The sequence below is a fragment of the Balaenoptera musculus genome, chromosome 19 (genome assembly GCF_009873245.2).
Source record: "Balaenoptera musculus isolate JJ_BM4_2016_0621 chromosome 19, mBalMus1.pri.v3, whole genome shotgun sequence".
Taxonomy (NCBI): Eukaryota; Metazoa; Chordata; class Mammalia; order Artiodactyla; family Balaenopteridae; genus Balaenoptera; species Balaenoptera musculus.
In genome coordinates this window covers 9,358,416-9,383,410 of record NC_045803.1, presented here as the reverse complement: position 1 = coordinate 9,383,410, position 24,995 = coordinate 9,358,416, and the positions used below count along the sequence as shown (strand labels likewise).

General features: G+C 43.3%; 1 protein-coding gene across 2 annotated transcripts in view; it reads left to right on the top strand.

Annotated features, from left to right (window-relative positions):
* Positions 1-24,995, top strand: part of ARHGAP35 (Rho GTPase activating protein 35) — a 120,486-nt gene that overhangs the window by 38,142 nt on the left and 57,349 nt on the right. For both annotated transcript variants that reach the window (XM_036832703.1, XM_036832704.1), the window contains exons 2-3: positions 4,282-8,158; positions 19,926-20,070. In XM_036832703.1, the coding sequence (XP_036688598.1) occupies positions 4,475-8,158; positions 19,926-20,070 (3,829 nt within the window). In that variant the 5' untranslated portion in view covers positions 4,282-4,474. The remainder of the gene's footprint in view (positions 1-4,281; positions 8,159-19,925; positions 20,071-24,995) is intronic.

Sequence of the window (24,995 nt, the reverse complement as noted above, 5' to 3'; positions counted from 1 at the left end):
TGACCAAGCACTTAAGGTTATTTCCTTTAAACCAAGTGTTTGAGACGTTTTTAGATTTATAACAGTCTTTGTTTACCATGTAATTCAGTCCAATTGAGGAACTAGTAAAACTGCATTATCCAGACATCAAAGACAGACATGTAAGAAGAGTATACTTATACCAGGGAAACTGTTAGGTTTCTAACAAGTGGAAAGTTACCAGGTGTCCAAAAATTAACCACTCCCATGCCACCTAATTCTCATTTCTTGTAGCTTTTTTAGTTCAGCCAGCAGCATTCTGGGTTTTAAATATCAGTTGCTACATTCTTGAGAGTTGAGAGTGTTTTCTTTTCTTTAGCATCCTTCAGATAACTGAGACTTTGACTTGAATGGACTAAATAGAATATCCTGCCATAAAAAAAATTGTAAGTAACAAGGTGTTGAATGGACTATACATTTTAGTTTAGTTCAAAATTAAACCAATATCTTTATTTCTTGAGGTTTAAGAGCAGGTTGTGGTTTTGTTTTCCTGAGATTTCTGTGAAGAGGTAGATTATTTGGCCCACTTTACAGAGGGTAAGTGGGATGATTTGCCAGCTGCATGCAGCAGTTGCTTGAAGTAGGACCTGTGTCGCCAAGTTGCATTTCAAGATTGGTCAAGTGGGTGGCCTTGACTCCTGCCAGACCCTGGGATGAGGAATGATAGAGAAGGGCTCTGTTAGGTGAGCACTCTTGACTTCCTTAAACCTTCGTCAGCATTCCTACCTGAGGCTCTGTTAAAGCCTCATTAAAACAAAATTGTAGGGACTTCCCTGGTGGTGCAGAGGTTAAGAATCCGCCTGCCAATGCAGGGGACACGGGTTCGAGCCCTTGTCCGGGAAGATCCCACATGCTGCGGAGCAACTAAACCCGTGCGCCACAACTACTGAGTCTGCGCTCTAGAGCCCGCGAGCCACAACTACTGAAGCCCGCGTGCCACAACTACTGAAGCCCGCGTGCCTAGAGCCTGTGCTCTGCAACAAGAGAAGCCATCGCAATGAGAAGCCCGTGCACCGCAACGAAGAGTAGCCCCCGCTCGCCGCAACTAAAGGAAGCCCGCGCGCAGCAACGAAGACCCAACACAACCAAAAATAAATAATAAACAAATTAATAAATTTAAAAAAAATTGTATATGTGTACTACAGAATAATGTGCAAAAAGCACTTTGATTTCATATAAATCTTTCCTTTTCAGGTATTTCAGAGGTTGTATGTAAACATGCTTTAGATGTTCATAAGCGTCTTATAATTTTACTTATGTATGCAATCACCTAGGGAAGTGGGGGATGGGGAAGGTTGGGTTTTTTTCTCTTTCCCATAGCTATTCTGCTTGCTCCTCCTGAAGCCTGGAGCTTGGCTTCTATAGGAGCATGCCACTAGGTTATCTGGAGGTGATTACTTACAGGCATTGAGATTTCTCTTTTGAGAAATGGTCAGACAATTTTTACATACCATCTAGCCACATTTTGTCTCCATAGAGGGTTTGGCTTTCTGGGTTATCAAAGGAAGACACGGATTTTTGGGAAATGTCTTTGACCTTTCAGGGTTATCATCATAGGGGACAATTGTGCTCTCCCATTTGTTGCCCCCTTGTATCAGTCAGAATAATGTATGGTGGTCTGACTTCCTGTGGCACTTCTTGTGAGATAGGCTCACAAAAAAATATTAAGGTTGTGGAAATGCTGGGTTCCTACCAAGCATAAATGAGATTCAAAAGAAAATTGCTGTTTATTTTAAATTCTTCTCTTTGGAGTGTCTCAGGAGACTGTTCATTTGGCTACAGGTTCAGCAATTGCACAGTTATATTTACATGTGTAAGTAGACTGCAGTGCAGCATAAACTGTAGCAACCAGAAGAACATTTACGTAGAGGCAGCCAAAGACTACATATGTTACTTATTTCAGCTGGGAAGCTGCTAAAGGCTTTGTAAGACATCATCATAACATTTTATGACTTCAGCTATAGGTCCTTTTAGGTGCCACTTCACAGGCACAGTCTGTGACTCCCCATAGCCTTTGGGGAAGAATCGAAGCTCTTTGAAAGTGGCTTAATCTGGTCCCTGCTTACTTGCCAATGCATCTCACCCATCTCCTCCCCGTACACACTTAAGTTCAGCTGGTTCTCCCACGGGCAGTGCCCTTTTCTGGAGAGAGAGGAGTCTGCACAGTTCGGCCCCTCTACTTTAGGTCTCACCTGAGATGGAACTTCCTCCAGCAAGGCTTTCCTAAATCTGAAAGGCTGGGTTTGGGGACCCTTTAATAAGCTCTAATAGTCATTCACTTATTCATTCCTTCAGTAAATATTTGTGTCAAACATGTTCTCGTAGCTTGAGGACACAGAAGTGAAGAAGGCAGGGGTGGGCCTTACCCTCACAGAGCTTACGTTCTTGTCAGGGAAGGCACCCCATATTCATACCCTTTAAAAAACAAACAAAAAAAACCTTTTATTTGGAAATAATTACAAACTTAGAGAAGTTGCAAAAATTAAAATAGCACAAAGGAATATCCTGTACATTTTACCCAGATTCACCTGTTGTTAACCTTTTACCTTGTTTGCGTTCTTAGTCTCTCTCAATATATAGGTGTGATTTTTTTTTTGGACCAGCCACATACATTATGGTCTTTTTCCTCTAAATACTTCAGTGTGTATTTCCTAAGAGTAGGGCTTTTCTCTCACATGATAGTTGTAAACTTCATAAATTTACACTGATAGAATACTTTTATCTAATTCCATTCATAGTCCAATGTTATTAATTGATCTAATGATGTTCTGAATAGCCTTCCTCCTGCCCCTCCACGCCCGCCCCATACAGAATTCAGTCTAGGATCAGATAATTGCATTTAGTTAGGATGTCTCTGTAGCCTCCTTTAATCTGAAATATTTATTTACAAAGCCATTCTGTCTATTATGACACTGATTTTTTTTTTTTAAGTACAGAAATGCCCCCTGACCCCGCACCCCCGGCCGTAATAGAATCTTGCTCATTTTGTGTTTGTCTGATGTTTCCTTGTGATTAGGTTGAGGTAGTGCATTCTAGGCCATCATACTGCATAGTGATGTTGTATCCTCCTGGGGTATCATATCTGGAGGCCCATGATGTCCTTCTGGCTCTTTGGTGGTAATAATTTTCATTACCCAAAGTGTTGCCCAACATCTCCACTGTGTAATTAGTGTGTGTTTGTTTTTCTTCTTCCATTTGCAATAAGTAGTCTATCAGGAGACCTCATTTCTGCGCAAAATCCTGCTCCTAATCAAAATTTCCCCCCCTAGATTAGCATCAAGTGATGATTCTTGTCTGATCCAGTATTATGAACTCAAGTTCCTACTTCTGCAGTGGATTGTAATTCGTTACTGTACTTAATTATTTTGATGTTCAAAGTGTCCCAGATTTGACCAGTGGGTGCCCCTTCAAACTGGCTCCCGTGTCCTTGTGAGGTACCCTGTCATTTTTTCAAGCACTTCCTTCCTTTCTTGTACAATAAGATGTTCCAGGCCCATATTGTACCAACCCTGCCCTAGCCCTGGAATCAGCCACTTTTCCAAGGAGCTTGCAAGCCCTTGTTTTAGCCCTTAGCACACTGCTTGCTTATGTGTCTTCCTCCATTAGATGACATTGTACCTCTGAGGGTACAACAGATGTCAGTCTTTTTTTTTTTTTTTTTTTAATAATTGTAAACTGCCTTGCTTTGTAGATTACCTTTAGTGCAAATGCTTTGGTTATTTCACCACTTCTTACATTCTTTGCTGTTGGCAGATTCTCTTTTTTATTTATTTTTTTATTTTTGGCTGCATTGGGTCTTCGTTGCTGTGTGCAGGCTTTCTGTAGTTGCAGCGAGCAGGGGCTACTCTTCGTTGCGGTGCGTGGCCTTCTCATTGCGGTGGCTTCTCTTGTTGCGGAGCATGGGCTCTAGGCATGTGGGCTTCAGTAGTTGCAGCACGTGGGCTTAGTAGTTGCAGCACGTGGGCTTAGTAGTTGCGGCACATGGGCTTAGTTGCTCCGCGGCATGTGGGATCTTCCCGGACCAGGGCTTGAACCTGTGTCCCCTGCATTGGCAAGCGGATTCTAAACCACTGCGCCACCAGGGAAGTCCAGATGTCAGTCTTATTTGCTCTTATGTCTTTACCCAGCTTAAGGCCTCGTACATTTGATGTTTACTGTAATTATTTGTTGAACAATAAAATTGATTTTTCCTACTGTTTGGTGATTAAAATTGGTTTCAAAATTATGATGCTGATTGGTTTTCTTTTTTCCTCCCCCACCTAGGAAGAAATGTTGGCTAATTGGCGATGAGAAGTGGCAAAAACTAACCTCGTACTGGTATACAAGCACGATGAGATCTGACACTTTTGCTTCGTGGGCAGCCGGCCCCCACTGATAATGTGGGGAAGCCATTGGGTCCACTGGAAAACACTAATCTGATCTTGGAAGTAGCTGATTGTGGCAGGATGTGTCGACGATGATGATGGCAAGAAAGCAAGATGTCCGCATTCCCACCTACAACATCAGTGTGGTGGGATTGTCTGGGACGGAGAAGGAGAAGGGCCAGTGCGGCATTGGGAAGTCTTGTCTGTGCAACCGCTTTGTGCGCCCGAGTGCTGACGAATTTCACTTGGACCATACCTCTGTCCTCAGCACCAGTGACTTTGGTGGGCGAGTGGTCAACAATGACCACTTTCTCTACTGGGGGGAAGTTAGCCGTTCCCTGGAGGACTGTGTGGAATGTAAGATGCACGTTGTGGAGCAGACTGAATTCATTGATGATCAGACTTTTCAGCCTCACCGGAGCACGGCCCTGCAGCCCTATATCAAGAGAGCTGCTGCAACCAAGCTCGCATCAGCTGAAAAACTCATGTACTTTTGCACTGACCAGCTGGGGCTGGAGCAGGACTTTGAGCAGAAACAAATGCCAGATGGAAAGCTGCTAATTGATGGTTTTCTTCTTGGTATTGATGTTAGCAGGGGCATGAATAGGAACTTTGATGACCAGCTCAAGTTTGTCTCTAATCTCTACAATCAGCTTGCAAAGACAAAAAAGCCCATAGTGGTGGTCCTGACTAAGTGCGATGAGGGTGTTGAGCGGTACATTAGAGATGCACATACTTTTGCCTTAAGCAAAAAGAACCTCCAGGTTGTGGAGACCTCAGCAAGATCCAATGTAAATGTGGACTTAGCTTTCAGCACCTTAGTGCAACTCATTGATAAAAGTCGGGGAAAGACGAAAATCATTCCTTATTTTGAAGCTCTCAAGCAGCAGAGTCAGCAGATAGCTACAGCAAAAGACAAGTATGAGTGGCTGGTGAGTCGCATTGTGAAAAACCACAATGAGAATTGGTTGAGTGTCAGCCGAAAGATGCAGGCCTCTCCTGAGTACCAGGACTATGTCTACCTGGAAGGGACTCAGAAAGCCAAGAAGCTGTTTCTCCAGCACATCCATCGCCTCAAGCATGAGCATATTGAGCGCAGGAGGAAGCTGTACCTGGCAGCCCTCCCACTAGCTTTTGAAGCTCTTATACCCAATCTAGATGAAATAGACCACCTAAGCTGCATAAAAGCCAAAAAGCTCTTGGAGACCAAGCCAGAATTCTTAAAGTGGTTTGTTGTGCTTGAAGAGACACCGTGGGATGCCACCAGCCACATTGACAACATCGAGAACGAGCGGATTCCCTTTGACTTAATGGATACCGTCCCTGCAGAGCAGCTGTACGAGGCCCACTTAGAGAAGCTGCGGAACGAGAGGAAAAGAGCTGAGATGAGAAGGGCATTCAAAGAAAACCTGGAGACCTCTCCTTTCATAACTCCTGGAAAGCCTTGGGAAGAGGCCCGCAGTTTTATTATGAATGAAGATTTCTATCAGTGGCTAGAAGAATCTGTATACATGGATATTTATGGCAAACACCAAAAGCAAATTATAGACAAAGCAAAGGAAGAGTTTCAGGAGCTGCTTTTGGAATATTCGGAATTGTTTTATGAGCTGGAGCTGGATGCTAAGCCCAGCAAGGAGAAGATGGGTGTCATTCAGGATGTTCTGGGGGAGGAACAGCGATTTAAGGCATTACAGAAGCTCCAAGCAGAGCGTGATGCCCTTATTCTGAAGCACATTCATTTTGTGTACCACCCAACAAAGGAAACATGCCCTAGCTGCCCTGCCTGTGTGGATGCTAAGATCGAGCACTTGATTAGTTCTCGGTTTATCCGACCATCTGACCGGAATCAGAAAAATTCACTTTCTGACCCCAACATTGATAGAATCAACTTGGTGATCTTGGGCAAGGACGGCCTTGCACGAGAGTTGGCCAATGAGATTCGAGCTCTTTGTACAAATGATGATAAGTATGTAATAGATGGTAAAATGTATGAGCTCTCCCTGAGGCCAATAGAAGGGAATGTCAGGCTTCCTGTGAACTCTTTCCAAACACCAACATTTCAGCCCCATGGTTGTCTCTGCCTTTACAATTCAAAGGAGTCTCTATCCTATGTGGTGGAGAGTATAGAGAAGAGCAGAGAGTCCACACTTGGCAGGCGAGATAATCATTTAGTGCATCTCCCCCTGACCTTAATTTTGGTTAACAAAAGAGGAGACACCAGTGGAGAGACCCTGCATAGCTTAATACAGCAAGGTCAGCAGATTGCTAGCAAACTTCAGTGTGTCTTTCTCGACCCTGCTTCCGCTGGCATTGGTTACGGACGCAACATTAACGAAAAGCAAATCAGTCAAGTTTTGAAAGGACTCCTGGACTCCAAGCGTAACTTAAACCTGGTCAGTTCTACTGCTAGCATCAAAGATCTGGCTGATGTTGACCTGCGAATTGTCATGTGTCTGATGTGTGGAGATCCGTTTAGTGCAGATGACATACTCTTTCCCGTCCTTCAGTCCCAAACCTGTAAGTCTTCCCATTGCGGAAGCAGCAACTCTGTTTTACTTGAACTACCAATCGGACTACACAAGAAGCGCATTGAACTCTCTCTTCTTTCATACCATTCCTCATTTAGCATCAGAAAAAGCCGATTGGTCCATGGGTACATTGTTTTTTATTCAGCCAAACGTAAGGCCTCCTTGGCTATGTTGCGTGCCTTTCTTTGTGAAGTGCAGGATATTATCCCCATCCAGCTGGTTGCACTCACTGACGGCGCTGTAGATGTCCTGGATAATGACGTAAGTCGGGAGCAGCTGACCGAGGGGGAGGAGATCGCTCAAGAAATTGATGGAAAGTTCACAAGTATCCCCTGTAGCCAACCCCAGCATAAACTTGAGCTCTTCCACCCATTCTTTAAAGATGTGGTGGACAAAAAGAACATAATCGAGGCTACTCATATGTACGACAATGCTGCCGAGGCCTGCAGCACCACAGAAGAGGTGTTTAACTCCCCCCGGGCAGGCTCTCCGCTCTGCAACTCAAACCTGCAGGATTCAGAAGAAGATATCGAGCCCCCTTCTTATAGCCTGTTTCGAGAAGACACATCACTGCCCTCTCTGTCCAAAGACCATTCTAAGCTCTCTATGGAACTGGAGGGAAATGATGGGCTGTCTTTCATCATGAGCAATTTTGAGAGTAAACTGAACAACAAAGTACCTCCGCCAGTCAAACCAAAGCCTCCTGTCCATTTTGAAATTACAAAGGGGGATCTGTCTTATTTAGACCAAGGCCATAGAGATGGACAGAGGAAGTCTGTGTCTTCTAGCACCTGGCTACCTCCAGATGGGTTCGATCCTTCTGATTATGCCGAACCCATGGATGCTGTGGTCAAGCCAAGGAATGAAGAAGAAAACATATACTCAGTGCCCCACGACAGCACCCAAGGCAAAATCATCACCATTCGGAATATCAACAAAGCCCAGTCCAACGGCAGTGGGAATGGTTCCGACAGCGAAATGGACACTAGTTCTCTAGAGCGAGGACGCAAGGTATCCATCGTGAGCAAGCCAGTGCTGTACAGGACGAGATGCAGCCGGCTGGGGAGGTTTGCTAGTTACCGAACCAGCTTCACCGTGGGGAGCGATGATGAGCTTGGGCCCATCCGAAAGAAAGAGGAGGATCAGGCATCCCAGGGTTATAAAGGGGACAGTGCCGTCATTCCGTATGAGACAGATGAAGACCCAAGGAGGAGGAATATTCTTCGCAGTCTAAGAAGGAACACTAAGGTAAGACACGAGTTTAGGAATGAGTTATAGGAGTGGCTTGCACAGCACAGTGTCTTGGTAAGAGTTCATTGATGATGATGAAGATTTTCAAGGACAGCTTACTCTGGTAAAAAAAACTGCCCTGTGGGTGTGTGGGTGTGTGTCTTTACTCTTTGACTTAGCATTAAAAAATAAGCAGTGTCTCAGATAGCTACTACTGGTAGCTCTCAAGTGGTAAGGACTTTGGATAGACAGCCCGAGTTGTCTTTGTCCAAAACAATAGTTAGGTAATTACCAAAATGAGCAGATCATGTAGAACTTGTCAGTGTCCTGACAAACAGCCAAGCCAGTGACAATGTGCTTGGCCTTTCTTCACTTAAACAGCAGAACCCAGAATCACAGCCCTCAGTCTTTGACTGAGAAACAAACATTTCATCCATACATCTCTTAAATGCTCCTTTTCCCCCTTGCTGATCTGTAAAGGTTGCTACATTTTAGATTAGGAAAAATTAGATGGTTATTTTATTTGCACACATAAATCAGTGAAGGGTCTTCAAGTACCTAAATGAAAAATAATCTTGTCTCTGTGAGTTATAAACCTGTCCCGTGTTTGTAAAATTGGAGCGCCCTCCAGCTCCTTGAGTGAGTTGCTGCTGCTATCAGTGAGAGCTTCAGATTTGATTTAGGGACCACAAGTGGGGCAGGAAGGGGAAAAGAAAGAAAAAGTAAACCATGTGTATTAGGAATATCAGGCCTGCTGTCAGATGTAGAGGAAACAGCCCCACATGTAGGAGCAAATGAAGTCTCTATCTTGCGTGGAATTGCGCTGTGCAGGGCAGTGTGCCCTGTCCTCTTGGGCTTAGGCTTTGAGATAGAAAAGGTATTTCTCAACTTTATTTTTTCCCCATTTAGAGTAGGGGAAATACCTTTTGTTTTTCAGAGAAAGACATCTTGGTGAGACACCACAACAGAACTCTGTCAACAGACTGTTACATGCGGGCCCGCCCCCAGCATTGTGTATACAGGATGGTTTCTCTGCATTGAAAGCTTTTGCTCCTCTCCCTACCATGAAATGGCAGAGAACAAAGTCACTTGTCTGAAAGCGTTTTAGGGAACTTTGGAAGAAAGATTCCCCAAAACTTATGTTATTACAAGACATACCAAATCAGAAGGATCTTGAGTCCAGCCTGTTTTGAGAGCTGACAATTCTGTTGTAAAATACTATCTGGAGGCCAGTTCTGCAGCTCATATTGGTGAAGAGGGTCCTTGGAGATGGAGGAACATGGTGCCATGGCCCTCACAGGGAAAACCTATTCACTTTGTGTTCCCTGATAGCATACAGCATGCTTCTCAATCACCACTGGCCAGAGCTTCCAGAATTTTCTTACCTATAGAATTTCAGAAAGGGCAGGGCAGTATCATTGTGTGTTCTGTTCCCCTCCCATTCTGAGCTGTATATCAGTAAATATCATAGGCATTCTTCTGTTTGCTCTCCCTATGGTTTGCTTTTACATTTCTGTACCTTTATCTGCCTGCAGTATTTTGTTCTCCAAGTTAGTAGCGGGCAGACCAGTGGAAAGCAGTTCTTATTAGGAAGCCAGAAAGTAGCCTGACCAGCCTGCCAGTATTTCCCCAGAGCTCTCCTGTTTGATGATACTGGAATCCAAACATTTTGAACATTTTGGCCTTCTTCTCTTCCTCCTCCACTCCCGGTGAAGACTGTTGCCAGCACAGCGTATCTAAACGCTGACAGTCTTCGAAGTGTGGAGGTGTCTGCACACCTGGGAATTAGGAAGGTGGCATAATATCACACTGTGAATCATAACGGGTTTTCCGACTTCAAGCTACGTTTTTAATACTGTTGAAAATAAAGCTTTTAAAACACATTCCCAAACAAGCTGTGCTTTAAAGAGCAGGCTCAGCAGAGAACGGCTGGTCACAGTGAGCCTCTGAGACGGCCGCCTCCACGCTGGTAATGAGTGCCTCCTAACCTAGAGCTGCCTCATGCTGGATTGCTGGGTCAGCGTGCAAGAAGTGATCCACTTCCCGTCTGTCTGGGTTATGTGGGCCACACCTCTCCTAGTCAAATAAAAATGATACCTCTGGCCCAAGAGCAATAGCGTGCCAGAAGTCATTTAGGAGTATCCTTTGGAAAGAGTGAGTAAAAGGTGAAATTGTCTTTTCCTGCCTTGGAAAATGGTGCCTTAAAATGAGCATAGCTGCTTTGTCATCCTAGTGCAGAGATAAGCAGAGTTTTCATTCTGTTCCTGGTTGGAGCAAACCTCCTATTGAAATTTGCTGCCGTTAAGAAATCAGACTGACACTTGTTTACTGGAAAAGCAAGGTACCATGGGGCAGAGAATGCCAAGCCAGCCCCTACATGGGGAATTTGGCCTTTGATTTTTATTGGCATGACAAAGCAGTACAGTATTTATTTGAAGTGAGGGGAGAGCCATTTGGTAATGGAAAACACACTTAGTTCCTCCTGCATGCCACACACCACTGGGGAAATGGCACAGACCCTTCTTGCCCAGACCTTAGCACCCAGTTGAGGCAGCAAGACCTACACAGCTTCTGAAAATAGGTGGTCTGCCTAAGAGGGTGAGGGGAGGGGGTCTGTGTGGGGCAGAGCAGATATCCTGTGCTGGGGGTGGTTAAGGTAGTGCAGTGTGTGGTGATCAGGAGCTCTGGGAATCAGGGGGCCTAAGTCAAAACCCAATTCCTCCTCTTCCTTGCTGGGCCTTCGAGCACTTGATTCACGTCTCCACGTCCCTTCTGCAAAAGGGACGAACTTGGTAGTAGCACCTTTCTCATATGGTGTGAGAGAGGGAATGAGATTGTGCCTGTAAAACACTGAGCATACTGCATGCTGGATAAGCATTAGTTATTATTATTTAACTTGACCTTGAAGAATGAGTAGAATTGAAGAAGTGGTGTGAGGTGGGGAAAGGCTTGAAGGTGAAAATATGCATGTTGTATTCAAGGAGAGGAGAAAACTGGTCTGGTCTAGCTGAGAGCTTGAGGGACCAACATTGTCCCTCCCTTTTGTATAAGTTTTAAACCCTGTGTGTTACTTAGCTGCTTTCTCCTCCCTTACCCTAGCAACAGCCCTAACAACAACCAAAAAAGCTATGCTCTGGGTACCTGTGTGATGTGGAGAAAGAGAAATTGCTCAGTGCCCTTGGCTAATATGCTAGATTAGCTCCTTACTGTAAAATTGGAGTTGGAGTGAGGGAATGGCTTTCATTTCTACTAATGAAAGTGCAAACTGTAAAGCTGACTCTCATTCCGGGGCCTTTTCCCAGCTGAACCATTGAGCAACCCACCCTCATAGTGGGAGCCTTCCCCACTCAGCTGAATGAAATTGAAAATCTACGCTTGCACTTCAGTGGGGTCCATGAATAGATGCTTTGTCCGTACAGAGTTGTCGTTGCACATGGTCTCTGTCTCCCAGTGCCATGCGTTTGCAAAGATGAGATCAGGACCAGCAGGGTCTTATTTTAAAGCCAAAAAACAGGCTGGGGTGCCTTGCTCCACACAATGTGCTGTTTGGGCAAGCTCAAATTGCTGAATTCGTTGTGCTTGACCACAGATTTAGAGAAGACATTACTGGCTATTTTACCCTTCTATCTGATGTGCTCTTATTTTGTGTTTTTTTTTTTTTTTTTTTTTTAAAGACAAAACAGAATGATAAAGAAAATCTTTCACTCACTCTAGCTACCACATGACAAGACAACCTATTGAAAAGCAAACCAATTCAATCACGCATTGTTTGGTCTATAAGGCACCAAGTAACCAGTTTGACAGTTTGTGTCCCCCCCCCCAGTGAATTGGCTTATTTCATTGGATTCAGTGAATTGGCTGGTTGTTGTGGCTTTGTGTGGACACAGCTCTCATTTTGTGAGGCCTAGAACGGAGTTAAAGTTTCTAGTGTGAATAAAAACCAGCTGGGGAATTGGACTGCTCGCTCCACAGGGAGGGATGTTGCATTTTGACAAGCTGAATGGTATGAAATATGAGCTCTTTGTAACCTGCTCGGGAAAGACTCTCAGTGTGTGCTTCAGAAAAGGCTAGCCCTGCCCCATGAGCTCTGAGTCCAGATAAATACCTTGGTCTTAAAAGTGGGGTAGGGGCGCTGACTGGACCTTGGATTTTCTGATTCCCGAAAGAATTTTATCTTTTAAAAGAAGTACTCTTGCTCTGAAGCACATGTTCATTCATTCTTTTAGGAAGGAAACATTCAGCTCCACGCACGGGCATTTCCTGAGCACTTGTATGCCTGGTGTTGTGCTAAGTATCATATGTGTGGTAGTTGCGTTCATCTAGTTTACCATAACAGAGAATGATAGATTTTATACATGTGTTTACGTGCATTTTGAATGTTGCCGGAGTGGAGGTACAGGGTGCTAAGGAATTGTATAGCAAGGAGTTTTACCCTCACCTAGGATATCCGGGAAAGCTCCCGGAGGAAATGATATGTAAAGCTGAGACTTAAAGGGTGAAGCAGACAAAGTCCGTGAAGATGGAGGCTTCCTGGGTCGAGCTTTTGAGAAAACAGTGTGGAACTTGGAGCTGAAAAAAATGTGGCATGTGCTAAGACTTGAAAGAGACCTAGAGTGGCTACTGTAGAGGGTGAGGGAGAACTGGGCAGAATAACAGAGGGCTACGGATCCCATGTGAAAGATTTTGTACTTTCCTGCATTTATTGTATACCTGCTGTATGCCAGGTACAGTACCAGGTATTTTCACATCACTTTTTCATCTATTTCGCTTAACAATCTTAAGGAAGTGATTTTTTAAAGTCCTGGTTTTAGAGATGAGGAAACTGAGTCTCAGTGCTCCCAAATTAGTGTAGTTACTGAGTGGAGGAGTTGAGATTTTGGAACCCCAGTCTTCTGACTTCTGTCTGCTTCCAGTGGGTTTTTAGAGTCCCGTCTCCAAGAAAGATGGTAATATTCAATAGCCAGGCACACAGTTGGAGTACTCAATCAATCCAGTCAATTTGTTCATTTTAGACAAAGGACTTTGGTTATTATCTAAAAACATCTATTTCCCCACACTGCCCCCTAAGAACAGCGTGGTGCTGTTTGTTTCTAGCTTCAGTGTCTACTTGAGTAGAGGACAAAAAAGGCATGGAGACACTGAAATAGCAACTGGAACTTTGAGAAATTGTTTTGAACTGGTGTCACTCGGTTCTCAGTTTATTTTAAGCCCAAAGAACTGCTGTAGTTTGTTTTTGGTGACAAAAATAGGCTATCTTTAACTATCTGCTTTAGCTTAGAGCACACCTGTTCTTTAAAAAAAAAAAAAAAAAATTACAATAGGCAACCCAAATCTATTTTTCAAAGAACAGAGAATTGCTCCGATCTTCACTGGGCCAACTTGTTCTCCTCTACCACCTAGTGATACTGAAATATCTTTGTAGGAACTCAGATTATTTCAGCTCGAGTCAGGGATCACCTCTACTTCCATAGAGAAAGGCCTTCTGAATACTTTTTATACAGTATTTGAGAGGAGGCTAACAGGTAAAAACTGACCCCCAACAGCTCTGGAAAGTCCAGATTCAGTGGGTGTCGAACCAGGTAGGAATGTTTATAAACATTTCCTGGAACTAGTGGACCCTCCTCCCTGCTTAGCCCCCTACTGCATTGGCCATTCAGCCTGAGAAGGCAACAGGGATTGACCCAGATTCATGCCTTTATAGGGCAAAAAGCTATGGTCTCAATTTATTTGGTGCCTATAAGGGGATGACATGCCTTTCTTTTCCCACCATGCAAGAGGGAGGGTGAGGGATGCTAGGAGACTTTGTGCTACTTCCTGGTTCATCCCTAAATAAAGATGCTCCAAGTTGGAGAGTGACCGGGTCATAGTACTAACTGCCAGCTTGAAGGAGACGAGGCTGAGCATTTGTGCTTTCATAATAGATTTTGCCAGTCAGAACAGATCCATCCCCAGGTTTTCTCTTGAAGTTGGGCTTAGATTTTTTCAGAGCCAGAAGGGGGAGCACCAGTCAGCCAAGAATGCATTTGGGGCATGAGTGAGTAACTTAATTGAAAAGGTCCTTTTGAAGCTGTGTTGGAAATACGAGAGAATCATCACCAATCAGAAAGCTGTAATGTTGAATACAGAATGCAAGAAAACACTTTGGGGGAAAGCTAGAGTAATGTAGTTTATGGAATCTTCTGGTTTTTCTAAGATTCCTACCAGTTACAGTTGGTTCAGGGTGTGCCACTCTACAACTTGGCAACCCATGTGTGTGACCCTCTAGGGCTTTGCTGCTATCAGTTTCACTCTCAAGAGGGAGAATTGCCCCGTTCAGAGGACACTGTCCCTGTTCCAGACTACATCCTGTATGTGGCATTCCTCCTTAAAAACAGAAACGCAGACTGGAGTCTGTTTTTTATTTGCTTTATTAGGTATGTTACCAAGCATTTAATAGGCTGTGCTAGGTGGTACAACTCCAATGACCACGTTTTCTGACCCTAAAATCTGGATAAGTAATTTGACATGGATAAGGGTATTTATGGAGACGGGGAGAGAATATTTGAAGTTGGCAGTTTAGGATCACTGAATAGCTGTACCTGCTGTTTCCATAGAAGATAGAATATTCTTTATCCAGAAAGAGTGGCTGACCTCTCCATTGAGGCTGTGGGAGACTTTTTTTTCTTTGTGACTCAGTTGGTTTTTATCTGATATCTAGATCACCTTTGCTTGCTGTAGACATATATCTTCTCTAATACCCATTAGATTGTAAGTTCATTGAGGGCGAGAGATGACTTCAGTATTAGCTCTGCTGCTAGTCTGTTAGGTGACCTTGGGTATAATTCATTAAAAAGGAAAAATGCCTAGATTCCTGCACACTGGAAACTTAGCCCATTAGGAAAATGGTCATATGTGTATGTAGATGACTCTCCCTTGTTCAGTGCTCGCAGAGTGATACAGGGAATTCATGACGTCATCTGTTTTTTAAATCGGAGTCTGTGATGTACTACTCTCAGTATGAACATGACGTTCGGAACCTCACCTCACATCCTAGTAAGAGCAGCACAATGTTAGAAGACGAAAAAAATACTCTGGTACCCACAGAGATAGTCATCATCTCAGCTAAACTTGAAAAAAATATAAAGAAACATTGGCCTTGTGCATTATTGGAAACTGTTTTTGTTCAAGAAATTTATTGAGTGTCAACTGCACATCAGGCTCTGGAACCCAGTCATTTTACAGGCTGATAGAAGGGGTCCTTCTCTTGGCTGTTACTTATTCTTTGGCTGGCATTCTAATCATTTTCTTGCCCCGTGGACTTGGAGGAGCTCTGGAGTGGGCGTACTGTCCCATAAGCAGGAGTTTCCCCTTTATGCTCTTTTCTTGTTTCAGAAAGGCCGAGAGGCCAGAGGCAGATTCCAATCACCATTTCTCCCCAGTGCAACACTGGCATAAACTATTGGTTTATTTCTTTGTTTCCTTTGCCACCTGGTTAGTATCAAGACTAAGAATCAGGCATGTTTTTAAGGAAACTGTGAAGTAAAGAACAATGGACTATGTTATTTATTCAAAAAATATCTATCCAAAGGACAAGGTGAAGATGATTTGAGCTGACCCAGTCCTTTGTTTATGTCAGCGGTGTGTTTCATCATGGAGATAGTTCATGTAGGGGAAGGAACATGGGGCTTTGACATTCATACATCACTGGCCTCTGAATCCTGGCTCTCTCAGTGCTGGGTGTGAATCTGTGTGAGCCTTTGTTTTCTCATCTGTAAAATGGGGTTAGTAACCCTTACCTCGAAGGGTGGTTGTGAGGTTTCAGATAACTGTGCAGAGCACCTAGCACAGTGTGTCTAGCACATGGCCACTCGTGATTAATCACTATTATTTTCCATTTTGGACCCAGTCAGACTCTAAACTTAGACATGCAGATGTGTAGTTTGTTCTCGGGACTTGGTTTCCTCTGGCTAGATGGTTTTTTCAGTTCAGCCTGCTAATGAGTGAGCCCGAAAGAAGATAGATGTTGGGACGGTGTTGTTTTCTTCTCTCCAGGGACCTGCCGTTGAGAGTGCTCCACTGACTCCCTAATGAGTGACACATATCTGACCTGGGACTGAGACATCTGGCAGGCCACTCAGAAGAATGGCATTTCCATCTTGACGTGTGCCCAGTAACCCTTCAGATGCCTGAGGTGTTGCTTGCTTTGTCAACAATCTGGTCCAATTCTTGGCATGCACCACAAAGTCTGATTTCCTTCCTAGGAAGGTTTAGAATTAGTTGTGCAAGAATCCCTGCCTGATGTTGTGACACCCTAGAGAGCCTTCAGTTATTTCAAGGAGGTATTTTGACATTCTGTAAAGCAGAGTTTGTTTAAATCTTAGGGAGAATGAGAATGAATATCCATGTCATTCAACAACGGGAGTTGATGCCGTTGCCAAAGCTTACTCTCTGTTTTGTAAGTTGAAGTGCTGAACTAAGTTAGATCTTATTAGACTCTTTGAGGTGAGAGGGATAAGAGCAGCTCTCTGGGACTTCCCTGGTGGCGCAGTGGTTAAGAATCCGCCTGCCAATGCAGGGGACACGGGTTCGAGCCCTGGTCCGGGAAGATCCCACATGCTGCGGAGTAACTAAGCCTGTGCTCCACAACTACTGAAGCCCCCCGCGCGCCTAGAGCCCGTGCTCCGCAGCAAGAGAAGCCACCACAGTGAGAAGCCCGCGTACCCCAACGAAGAGCAGCCCCTGCTCGCGGCAACTAGAGAAAGCCCTTGTGCAGCGACGAAGACCCAACGCAGCCAAAAATAAATAAATAATTTTTTTAAAAAATTACCTTTTAAAAAAAAAGAGCAGCTCTCTAATTTAGCCTTCCATCTGACAGCAGAATCTCCTTGACAATGAGTATGGCGGGTAGGTTGCAGCCTCTGCTTCCAATACTTACAGAGCAGTCCTTTCCTTTTTAAACAGCTGGGGGTTTTTTGTTTTTTAAATTTCTCTGGCCAAAATTGCCTCTTTGTCTTCCTCTTATCTCTCCTAACATGACTATACAAAATCATCTGCTCTCTTTTCATGAGATAGTCCTGTAGCTATTTGAAATAGCTGTCATCATGCCCCATTCTTCCCTTGCCCAGCTTAAAGATCCCTGGTATTTTATGTGGTCTTTATTACCTTTAGAAGTTCTTCAGATTGTCATTGTACCCCCTTAATCATTTATTTAATCATCCATTTATTTATTCTGCATATCCCAGGAACTTTCAGAGGAAGGTAATGAACCATAGTGGTTAAGAACGCAGGTTTTGTAGTCAGAACTGACTTGGGCAAGTAACTGAATTTTTCTGGGATTCAGCTTCTTCATCTGTAAAATGGAGTTTTAACACCCATATCTACAGATCTGTTGTGAATCTGGAATGAAATAACACATATAAAGAACTTAAGCAAGGATCCGGTGCTTAGTAAGTATTCAGTTGATGGAGGCTGAATTTTCTAGCTCACTTAGACTGTTAGAACACACCTCATCATCTTGCTCTAGTATTGAGAGGGTGGAGGAAGCATGAGATTAAAATTTATTGTCTGTTTACTAGAACTATGGTCAGAAGGCATTACAGTGATTGCAAGTAGCTTCCTGGTAGCTCTCTTAAAGTTCCATTTTTTTTTATTCCATAACAGCAGTTTATTTGGAAGCTTCAAGGTTTTATTGAAGAACAATGCTATTGTTATGTTAGTTTTGCCTGGCAAATGCTGCCTGGTTGGGGTTGGCCAAAAGAATGTCGCTTAAATCCGGATGGTCTTCCTTGTGTGTTCAGATTCTTCAGCTGACAGTTTAAATGGTATGGCATTTTTAAGGGAGAGCCTCACTTGATACATTGTTACGGGTTGCTACGGTGTGTAACAATGGAAAACACTCAGCCCTTCTCACATTGTTGGGCAACTACTGCGCTCTAGGCACTGAGCCACTTTCAGTACATCGTATCATTTCACCCTCAGGACCACCTCGTGAGGAGGGTGCTGTCCCCAAGGTGCTAAATTACTTGACCAAAGTCACAGAACTTCTCAGTCAGGATTCAAACCCAGGTCTGTTAGATTTGAAAGCTTAAATTCTTTATGTTGTATTTCTTGTAAGTAGAAGATGCTAGGGAGAGTCTAGATTGGTTAAATTATTTCACGTCAAGATAAATCATTAATTTGCTTTTCCATACTTCTTTGGTAAAAAGTGTGAAATCAGAGCCTGTTTGCCTCAGGCAGTCTGCACAGGGGAGAGAGAAGCAGCCACTCCCTGCAGCCTGAGAGGCTGTGTCACTGGTTTTCCCAGGAGCAGGCATATCGCAGTGACAGGCTTTGTGGAGGGCATGTTCTTCTCTGGGACCCTCGGATCCATTCACACTGCATTACAGTCCTCCACACCAGATCAGTTAGCGGGCTTTGTGAGGACTGGGTCATCTTTGCCTTTGGGTTGTCATTTCAGATAGTGTCAACCAGCAGTCCAGACATGGCCTCGTTCCTTCTTTCATGTACAGTTTATTCTCAGCTGGTTTTGTTTTTTTTTTTTGCCACTTGTTTGCACAGGAAGTCCTCAGCGAATTTCAGACTAAACAGGAAGTGATTTGTTCTCGTATAAAGGGGGTACCAAAAGGAATGAGGATGAGCAGGATAAGGAAAGGGAATGGTTGACCCTGACCTCGAAGCTAGTTAGCTGTCCTCTTTAGTGGATTTTATGCAGAGATCCCTAAATACTTTTAAGTTCTAAGTGGGGCATATTTTTAAATAAACCTGCCCTTCTAAATTAGTCTCATTAACTTGCAAATGAAACTGAATTGCTGGAGACACACCTGGGTCCATTTACCTTGATTCTGTTCGGTTATCCTCCTCTTTAGTAGATATTTTAACAAAAGCCCAACATTTTAGGTGTATTTCTGTAGCTTTAGGAAATTTACCATCGGTTTAGAGCATTTTTTCCTCCTCATGTGATCTTCAAAATAAAAGGATTGAATAATTTTGGAGCAAAATATCTCAATAATGTTTATGAGCGTGGGCTTTGGAGACAGACCCTCCTGGGTTTGAATCCCAGCACTGTCACTTGTTAGTTGTGTCATGTGAGACATTTTTCCTTGGTAAAATGGAATGCCATAAGGTTTAATAGAAATAACATCTGGGGCTGGCTTGGTACGTAGCAGCTCGCAAGTAGTTGTTGCTGCTGCTACTCCTACTACATGAGGAAGGTGACTGCTAGGAAGGAAAAGACAAGGAATTATCTTATTTGTCATGTCTGATTAGTTGGTTTTACCCTTTCTTAATGCAGAAGCCATTGGGAATTAACCCCAGGCTGATGTATCAAAGGGAATTCTTCTCTTGGGCTTTCAGCAGAATGCATGCTCTCTTTTCTCGAAGGAGGAAATTATTAGTTTTCAATTCCACTTTTTTAATCTTTTAAAAAGATTTTAGCCATCCTTGAGTGTATAATATCTATTATCTGTATGGAATGTTTGGAAATTTTCCTGTTTACTCCATTGTACCCCTGATAAAGGATGTTGGACAGTCATCTCATTGCTATTAAATAAACATGGCCTGCTTCTTATAAACACCTTTGTTCTGATAATGCAGTTTCACACCCAAGGTGTGACTATGTGGCAACTTGCCGGCATCTTGTGTGATACTTGGAAGAATGAGATGAGTAAGTGGGTCTCTTTATCCTGCTTGGAATCTTTGTAACAGTTTCCACACCACTGAGAGTTCGCCTCTGGAAGCCTTACTGACGTTTGAGTTGTATGTTGAGAATCACTTTGTTTTTGTGCTTTCTTTTCTCTTTCCTGGACAGAAACCAAAGCCCAAACCCCGGCCATCCATCACAAAGGCGACCTGGGAGAGTAACTATTTTGGGGTGCCCTTAACAACCGTGGTGACTCCAGAGAAACCGATTCCTGTATTTATCGAGCGATGTATTGAGTACATTGAAGCCACAGGTAAGTGTTACCTCAGAGCCGATTATAGCTTTCACTGTTTACAGGACGCTTTCTAGAGGCTAAGCCATCTGGAGGTTCTGGAATTATTTCTTGTTTCCGTGAGATGCTTTCTGGGAAGGAGCTGAGTAATCCCGACAGCTGTCAGACTTGTGGATCCTCCATCTTCATGTAGTTTTGAGGCTGTCGTGCAAGATATGTTAGGCCTTTCAGTGTGTGGGAGCAGTCCTGTTGTCAGGACTGCGGTTGTGGCTGGTTCGCATACCTTTTCTGTGCTCCCACAGCTCCCTGTCATAGCGTGCAGCCTGTTTGTCCCCTACAGGTCTCTCAGCAGGGAAAGGGTTTTATTTATCAGTGACTTCAGCGCTGTACTGGACCCAAATGGTAACACATTTTGGTTTAATAAAAGGAATGTGTAGATGGCCATCGATCAGGTGCCTGAAATTCATATATTGATAGAATTTTTTTCCTGCAGTAAAAAACCAGCTAAGATGCTTAGATATCATCTAGTCAAGCAGCTGCATTTCAGTTCCATTGGCAACTTGGTGTTATCACAAAGGCCGACTGTCTTAAAATTTTCTGTATTGCTCTTGAAATGTTAAAATTTTACCTGTGTTAAAAACATTTATTTTGTTCATTTAGAGGTCCCATAATGTGTCTCCTTGGCATTTCTTTTTCTTTTCTTTTTTTTTTTTTTTTTCCTTTTTGGCCATGCCGCATGGCTTGTGTGATCTTAGTTCCCTGACCAGGGATTGAACCCAGGCCCCGGCAGTGGAAGCTCAGAGTCCTAACCACTGGACTGCCAGGGAATTCCCATCCTTGGCATTTCTTTTGTAACCCCCGGAGCTTCCAGTTTCATGTCATTGTTTCCCTTGATTTTCTCCTGGATACTTTCAAAGCTGATGAGCTTTGAGGAGGTGGTATAGTGGGCACATGGTTATGTGGACCCTTGAGCATTAAGAGGTGAGCTCAAGGATATAGGCTGCTACTAATTTGAAACCAAGGTAGGGATTATAACCTCCCTATTGTTCTTTCTAATTCCAGTATTACCTGCAATGATATTAAGTATTGTGTGGTGTGGACAGCCTACCAAACTCTGCTAATAATTTCAGCAGCATCATGTTAAGCTGAGTGGTGGTGTTCATATTTACTCAGGATGTGCCAAATCAGGGGAAATGGGTTTCAAATTGAAGCTCTCTAAAGACTCTGTAGTTATTTCCAGGGTTTTCTCAGTAGCACACCAGGAGTGAATCACAGTAAGCGCTTGGCATAATCATAGCAGATCTGTAGTTTGTTTAGACCATCTGTACCCAAAGCCTTTTGTCAGTGTCCATCTTCTTGACATTGGTTTTATATCAGTTTCTTCCTGGCACCTCTGCCTTGGGCAAGGAGGAAATCTTCAGGAAGCAAGTTTGAGTGATTCAAGCCTCTCCTTGTTGACCTAGCACTTCAGAGAGATAGTTTATATCATTTGAGGGGTCCCTAACTTTATTTTGAAGTGATTTCAGATTTATAGGAAAGTTACCAAAATTTTAAGTTGTAAGAAATTGAAAGTTATAATTCCCAGGTTCCTTAAATGTTAACATTTTACCACATTCCCTGTATCGTGTGTGTATCTTTTTTTCTGAAATGTTTGGAAGTTGCAGATATGATGCACCTTTACTTCTAAATACTTCAGTGGGTATTTACTAAAAACATTCCCTTTATGTAAGCACCATGCAGTTATCAAAATTAAGACATTGACATTGACCCAATACTAACCTATCTAATCTGTAGACGTTTTCATTTCATCATTGGTCACATTAACATCCTTTAATAGCAAAAGACAAAATTTTTTTTGGTCCAGGAGCTAATCTCAGACCACATTAAATGGTACATTTAATTATCAAGTCTCTTTAGTCTCCTTTAATTAGAACAGTTCAGTTTATCTGTTTTTCATCATGGTCTTGATAATTTTAAAAAATACAGGTCAGTTATCTTGTAGGAGGTTCCTCAACTTGGATTTTTTTTTTAATGTTTCTTCATGATTAGGTTCATGTTTGCACTTGTGGCAGTAACAGCAGGGAAGCGAGGCTGTGTCCTTCTCGGTGCATCATACCAATTGACATGCGTTGTCAGTTTGTCCCATCACTGGAGATTTTCTCTTTGATCCCTTGATTAAGGTAGTGGTGTCTGCCAAGCTTCTCCACTGTAAAGCTACTCTTCCCCCATTGTATGAATAAGTATTTTGTAGGGAAATGCTTTCAGACTGTGTAAGTATCTGTTTTCTCCTAATATTTTCACCCACTAGTTTTAGCATCCATTGATGATTCTTCCCTGAGACAATGATCACCCTAATTCCTTCTTCATTTATTAGTTAGGATTCTCCTGTCAGGGTGAGCTTCCCTTTTCAGTGGGCACCTTGACTGGCTCACCTGTGGTAGCACCAAATGCCTGAATTTTACCCGCATGCCCTCTCGCTGAGCACATCTGTGGGCTTGATCTACCATACCCACCTTGCTTCTCTGACTCTTAGACTGCGATTAGCTTTTCATTATGTCCACTGCCTGTCTTCTACCTGTGCTTCTACAGGTGTTCTTCTACCTGTGAATCCTTTCAGGTGCGAAGACCTCTTCAACCCTGTCCCCAGTTCACCACCAGCCACTACTGAGCTGCTGCTTCTCTTAAAGCTCTGTTAGATTGAACCACTGCTCACCCTGACACCCAAAAGCTTGGAACTTCAGGGTCCTCTCTGACTCATCTAATCAGTTCCCAAGAGTGTCACTGTCCTTTGTCATCTCTTGGCTCTGTCTCCTCCACTTCATTTCCACTGCCCCACTGTCACCCTCCTTCTCAGTCCATCCTGATTACGTGGCGTTTCCTCTACTATAAACCTCTTCTTGCTTCCTCACTGCCTACCAGATGCCTGCGCACTCTCGACTCCTCCCTCCTACATGCACTACTGCAGTACTGTTATGCTGTGGTTGTCTGCCTGCCTTTTCTCCCTCCCTCCAACCCTCCCTCCCCATTCTTCCTGTTTCATACTACCACAGGCATTAATTTTAAAATTGTTTTACAAGAATACACACCATGTATTAGAAGGATATGGCTAGAGCAGAATTTCTTTGTATTTCTCTGCTTTGCATATACCCTTCGTGTGGTTTGAAATGTGTCCCACGTTCCTCCTTGCCTCTGGAACTTGTCCTCATTCTTCAGGACTCTTCCACCCCCAGCAGCACTTTGAATGTAACCTTCCTGGTAGTTCTTCCCGGCACATTTCAATCCTGAGAACAGGATTCTCTGTCCCCCTTGTCTCGGAGAACCTGGCACACAATACACATTAGTTGTTGATGGAATGATTGGTTTTCAACCTGGAATACCTTAATTCCATTGTTTTCTTCTTCTTTCTTTCCTTTTCCTTTTAAATTCTGGTCATATGCTTCCCCTCATTGGCATTAGTTTGTACTTTTATAGAATTTCAGGAAAATAATTAGATGTGGTATCTGTGAGTTTAATGTGTATGTTGGGGGCAGTTGTCTTTTGTGTACTCAGTTTCCTAAAAGAACTTGTTTTCCTCTTCATAAAATTAAAGCATGTTCATTGTAGAAATTCAACAAAAGGCAAAAACTGAAAAAGAATTTAAAGATTCATTATCTTCCACGTAATGAGAACCACTGTTGATATTTTGATGTATTTCCTTATAGTCTTATTTCTCTGCATGTGTATAGGTTTTTAGTTTTACGTAATTCAGAATATGTGGTATTATAGTTCTCAAAAAAATTTTAGCATCACTCATATGAGGCTAAAGAGCCCTGAGTTTACCAGCTTACCTACTCCCATTTTCCTGCAGGAAAAAGAACTCAGTAACTAAGAGTTATGTTGGAGGACCATTTTTTGAGAACCATTACCTTTTAAACCAGACATTATTTTGTGACCATGTTCCCCTGTCATTAAATACTCTGTGAAAATATGACTTTTAATTGCCGTACAATGTTCCATTAAATGGCTGTATCACAGATTATTTAACCATTCCCCGTTCTTAGGCCCCTGTAGCATTTTTCTCCTGATGTACTTAAAATAAAACAGATTCACTAGGAGAGGCATTTGGGAAGAGTGATATAGAGCTTCAGGTCTGCAATTAGACCGCATTTAGAATCTTTGTTCTGCCATTTGCTCATCTGTAAACTGAGGGTGATGACAGGACCTGCCTGCTTGGGCTGCCAGGGTTCAGGGGGACTTGCACGTGGGGCGCCGAGTGTGGTGCCTGGCACGCGGAAGTGCTCAGTGCGCGCTGGTCGTCGCGGTCAGCTTCCCCCGTGGTACATTTGGTCTTCCTTCTTGTTGCCGGTCAGACTTTACCGAGTTATGACCTTTTTCTTTTCTCCCTAACTTTTAAATTTGAAAGTGGCCAAATCCATTGAAAGAGTACTACAGGAGTCACCCAGTCTTCACCAGTGGTTAACATTTTGCCACATTTGCTCTTTCTCCCCACAATTTGTATTGTTGTTAAACCATTTGAAAGTGAGCTGCAGACACCTTGTCACTTTACTTCTAAAAATCTCAGCATATATCCCTAAGCTTAAGGACTTTCTCCTCTGTAACTACAATAACATCATCACTTTTAAGAATATTAGCATAATTCAAGAGCATTTCATATAGATCTGTGTTTAGATGTACGCAATTGACTTAAAACTGTCTCTTACAGCTGAGTCTTTTGTTCTAGGATCCAGTCAGTATTCACAGTGCATTTAGCTGTTGCCTCCTTAGTCCCTTTCAGTCGAGAACAGTTCTCTCTGCCTTTTTATTTTAGTGATGACCTTTTTTGAAGAGTCTAGACAGTTGTCGTATAGACTGTACCCTTGTGTGGCGTGCTGTCTGTTCCTCTCCAGTGTCCTCAGCCCCCTTGTGACACCACCCGTAGCCACCTCCTCATGTGGCTCCCGTCTGAG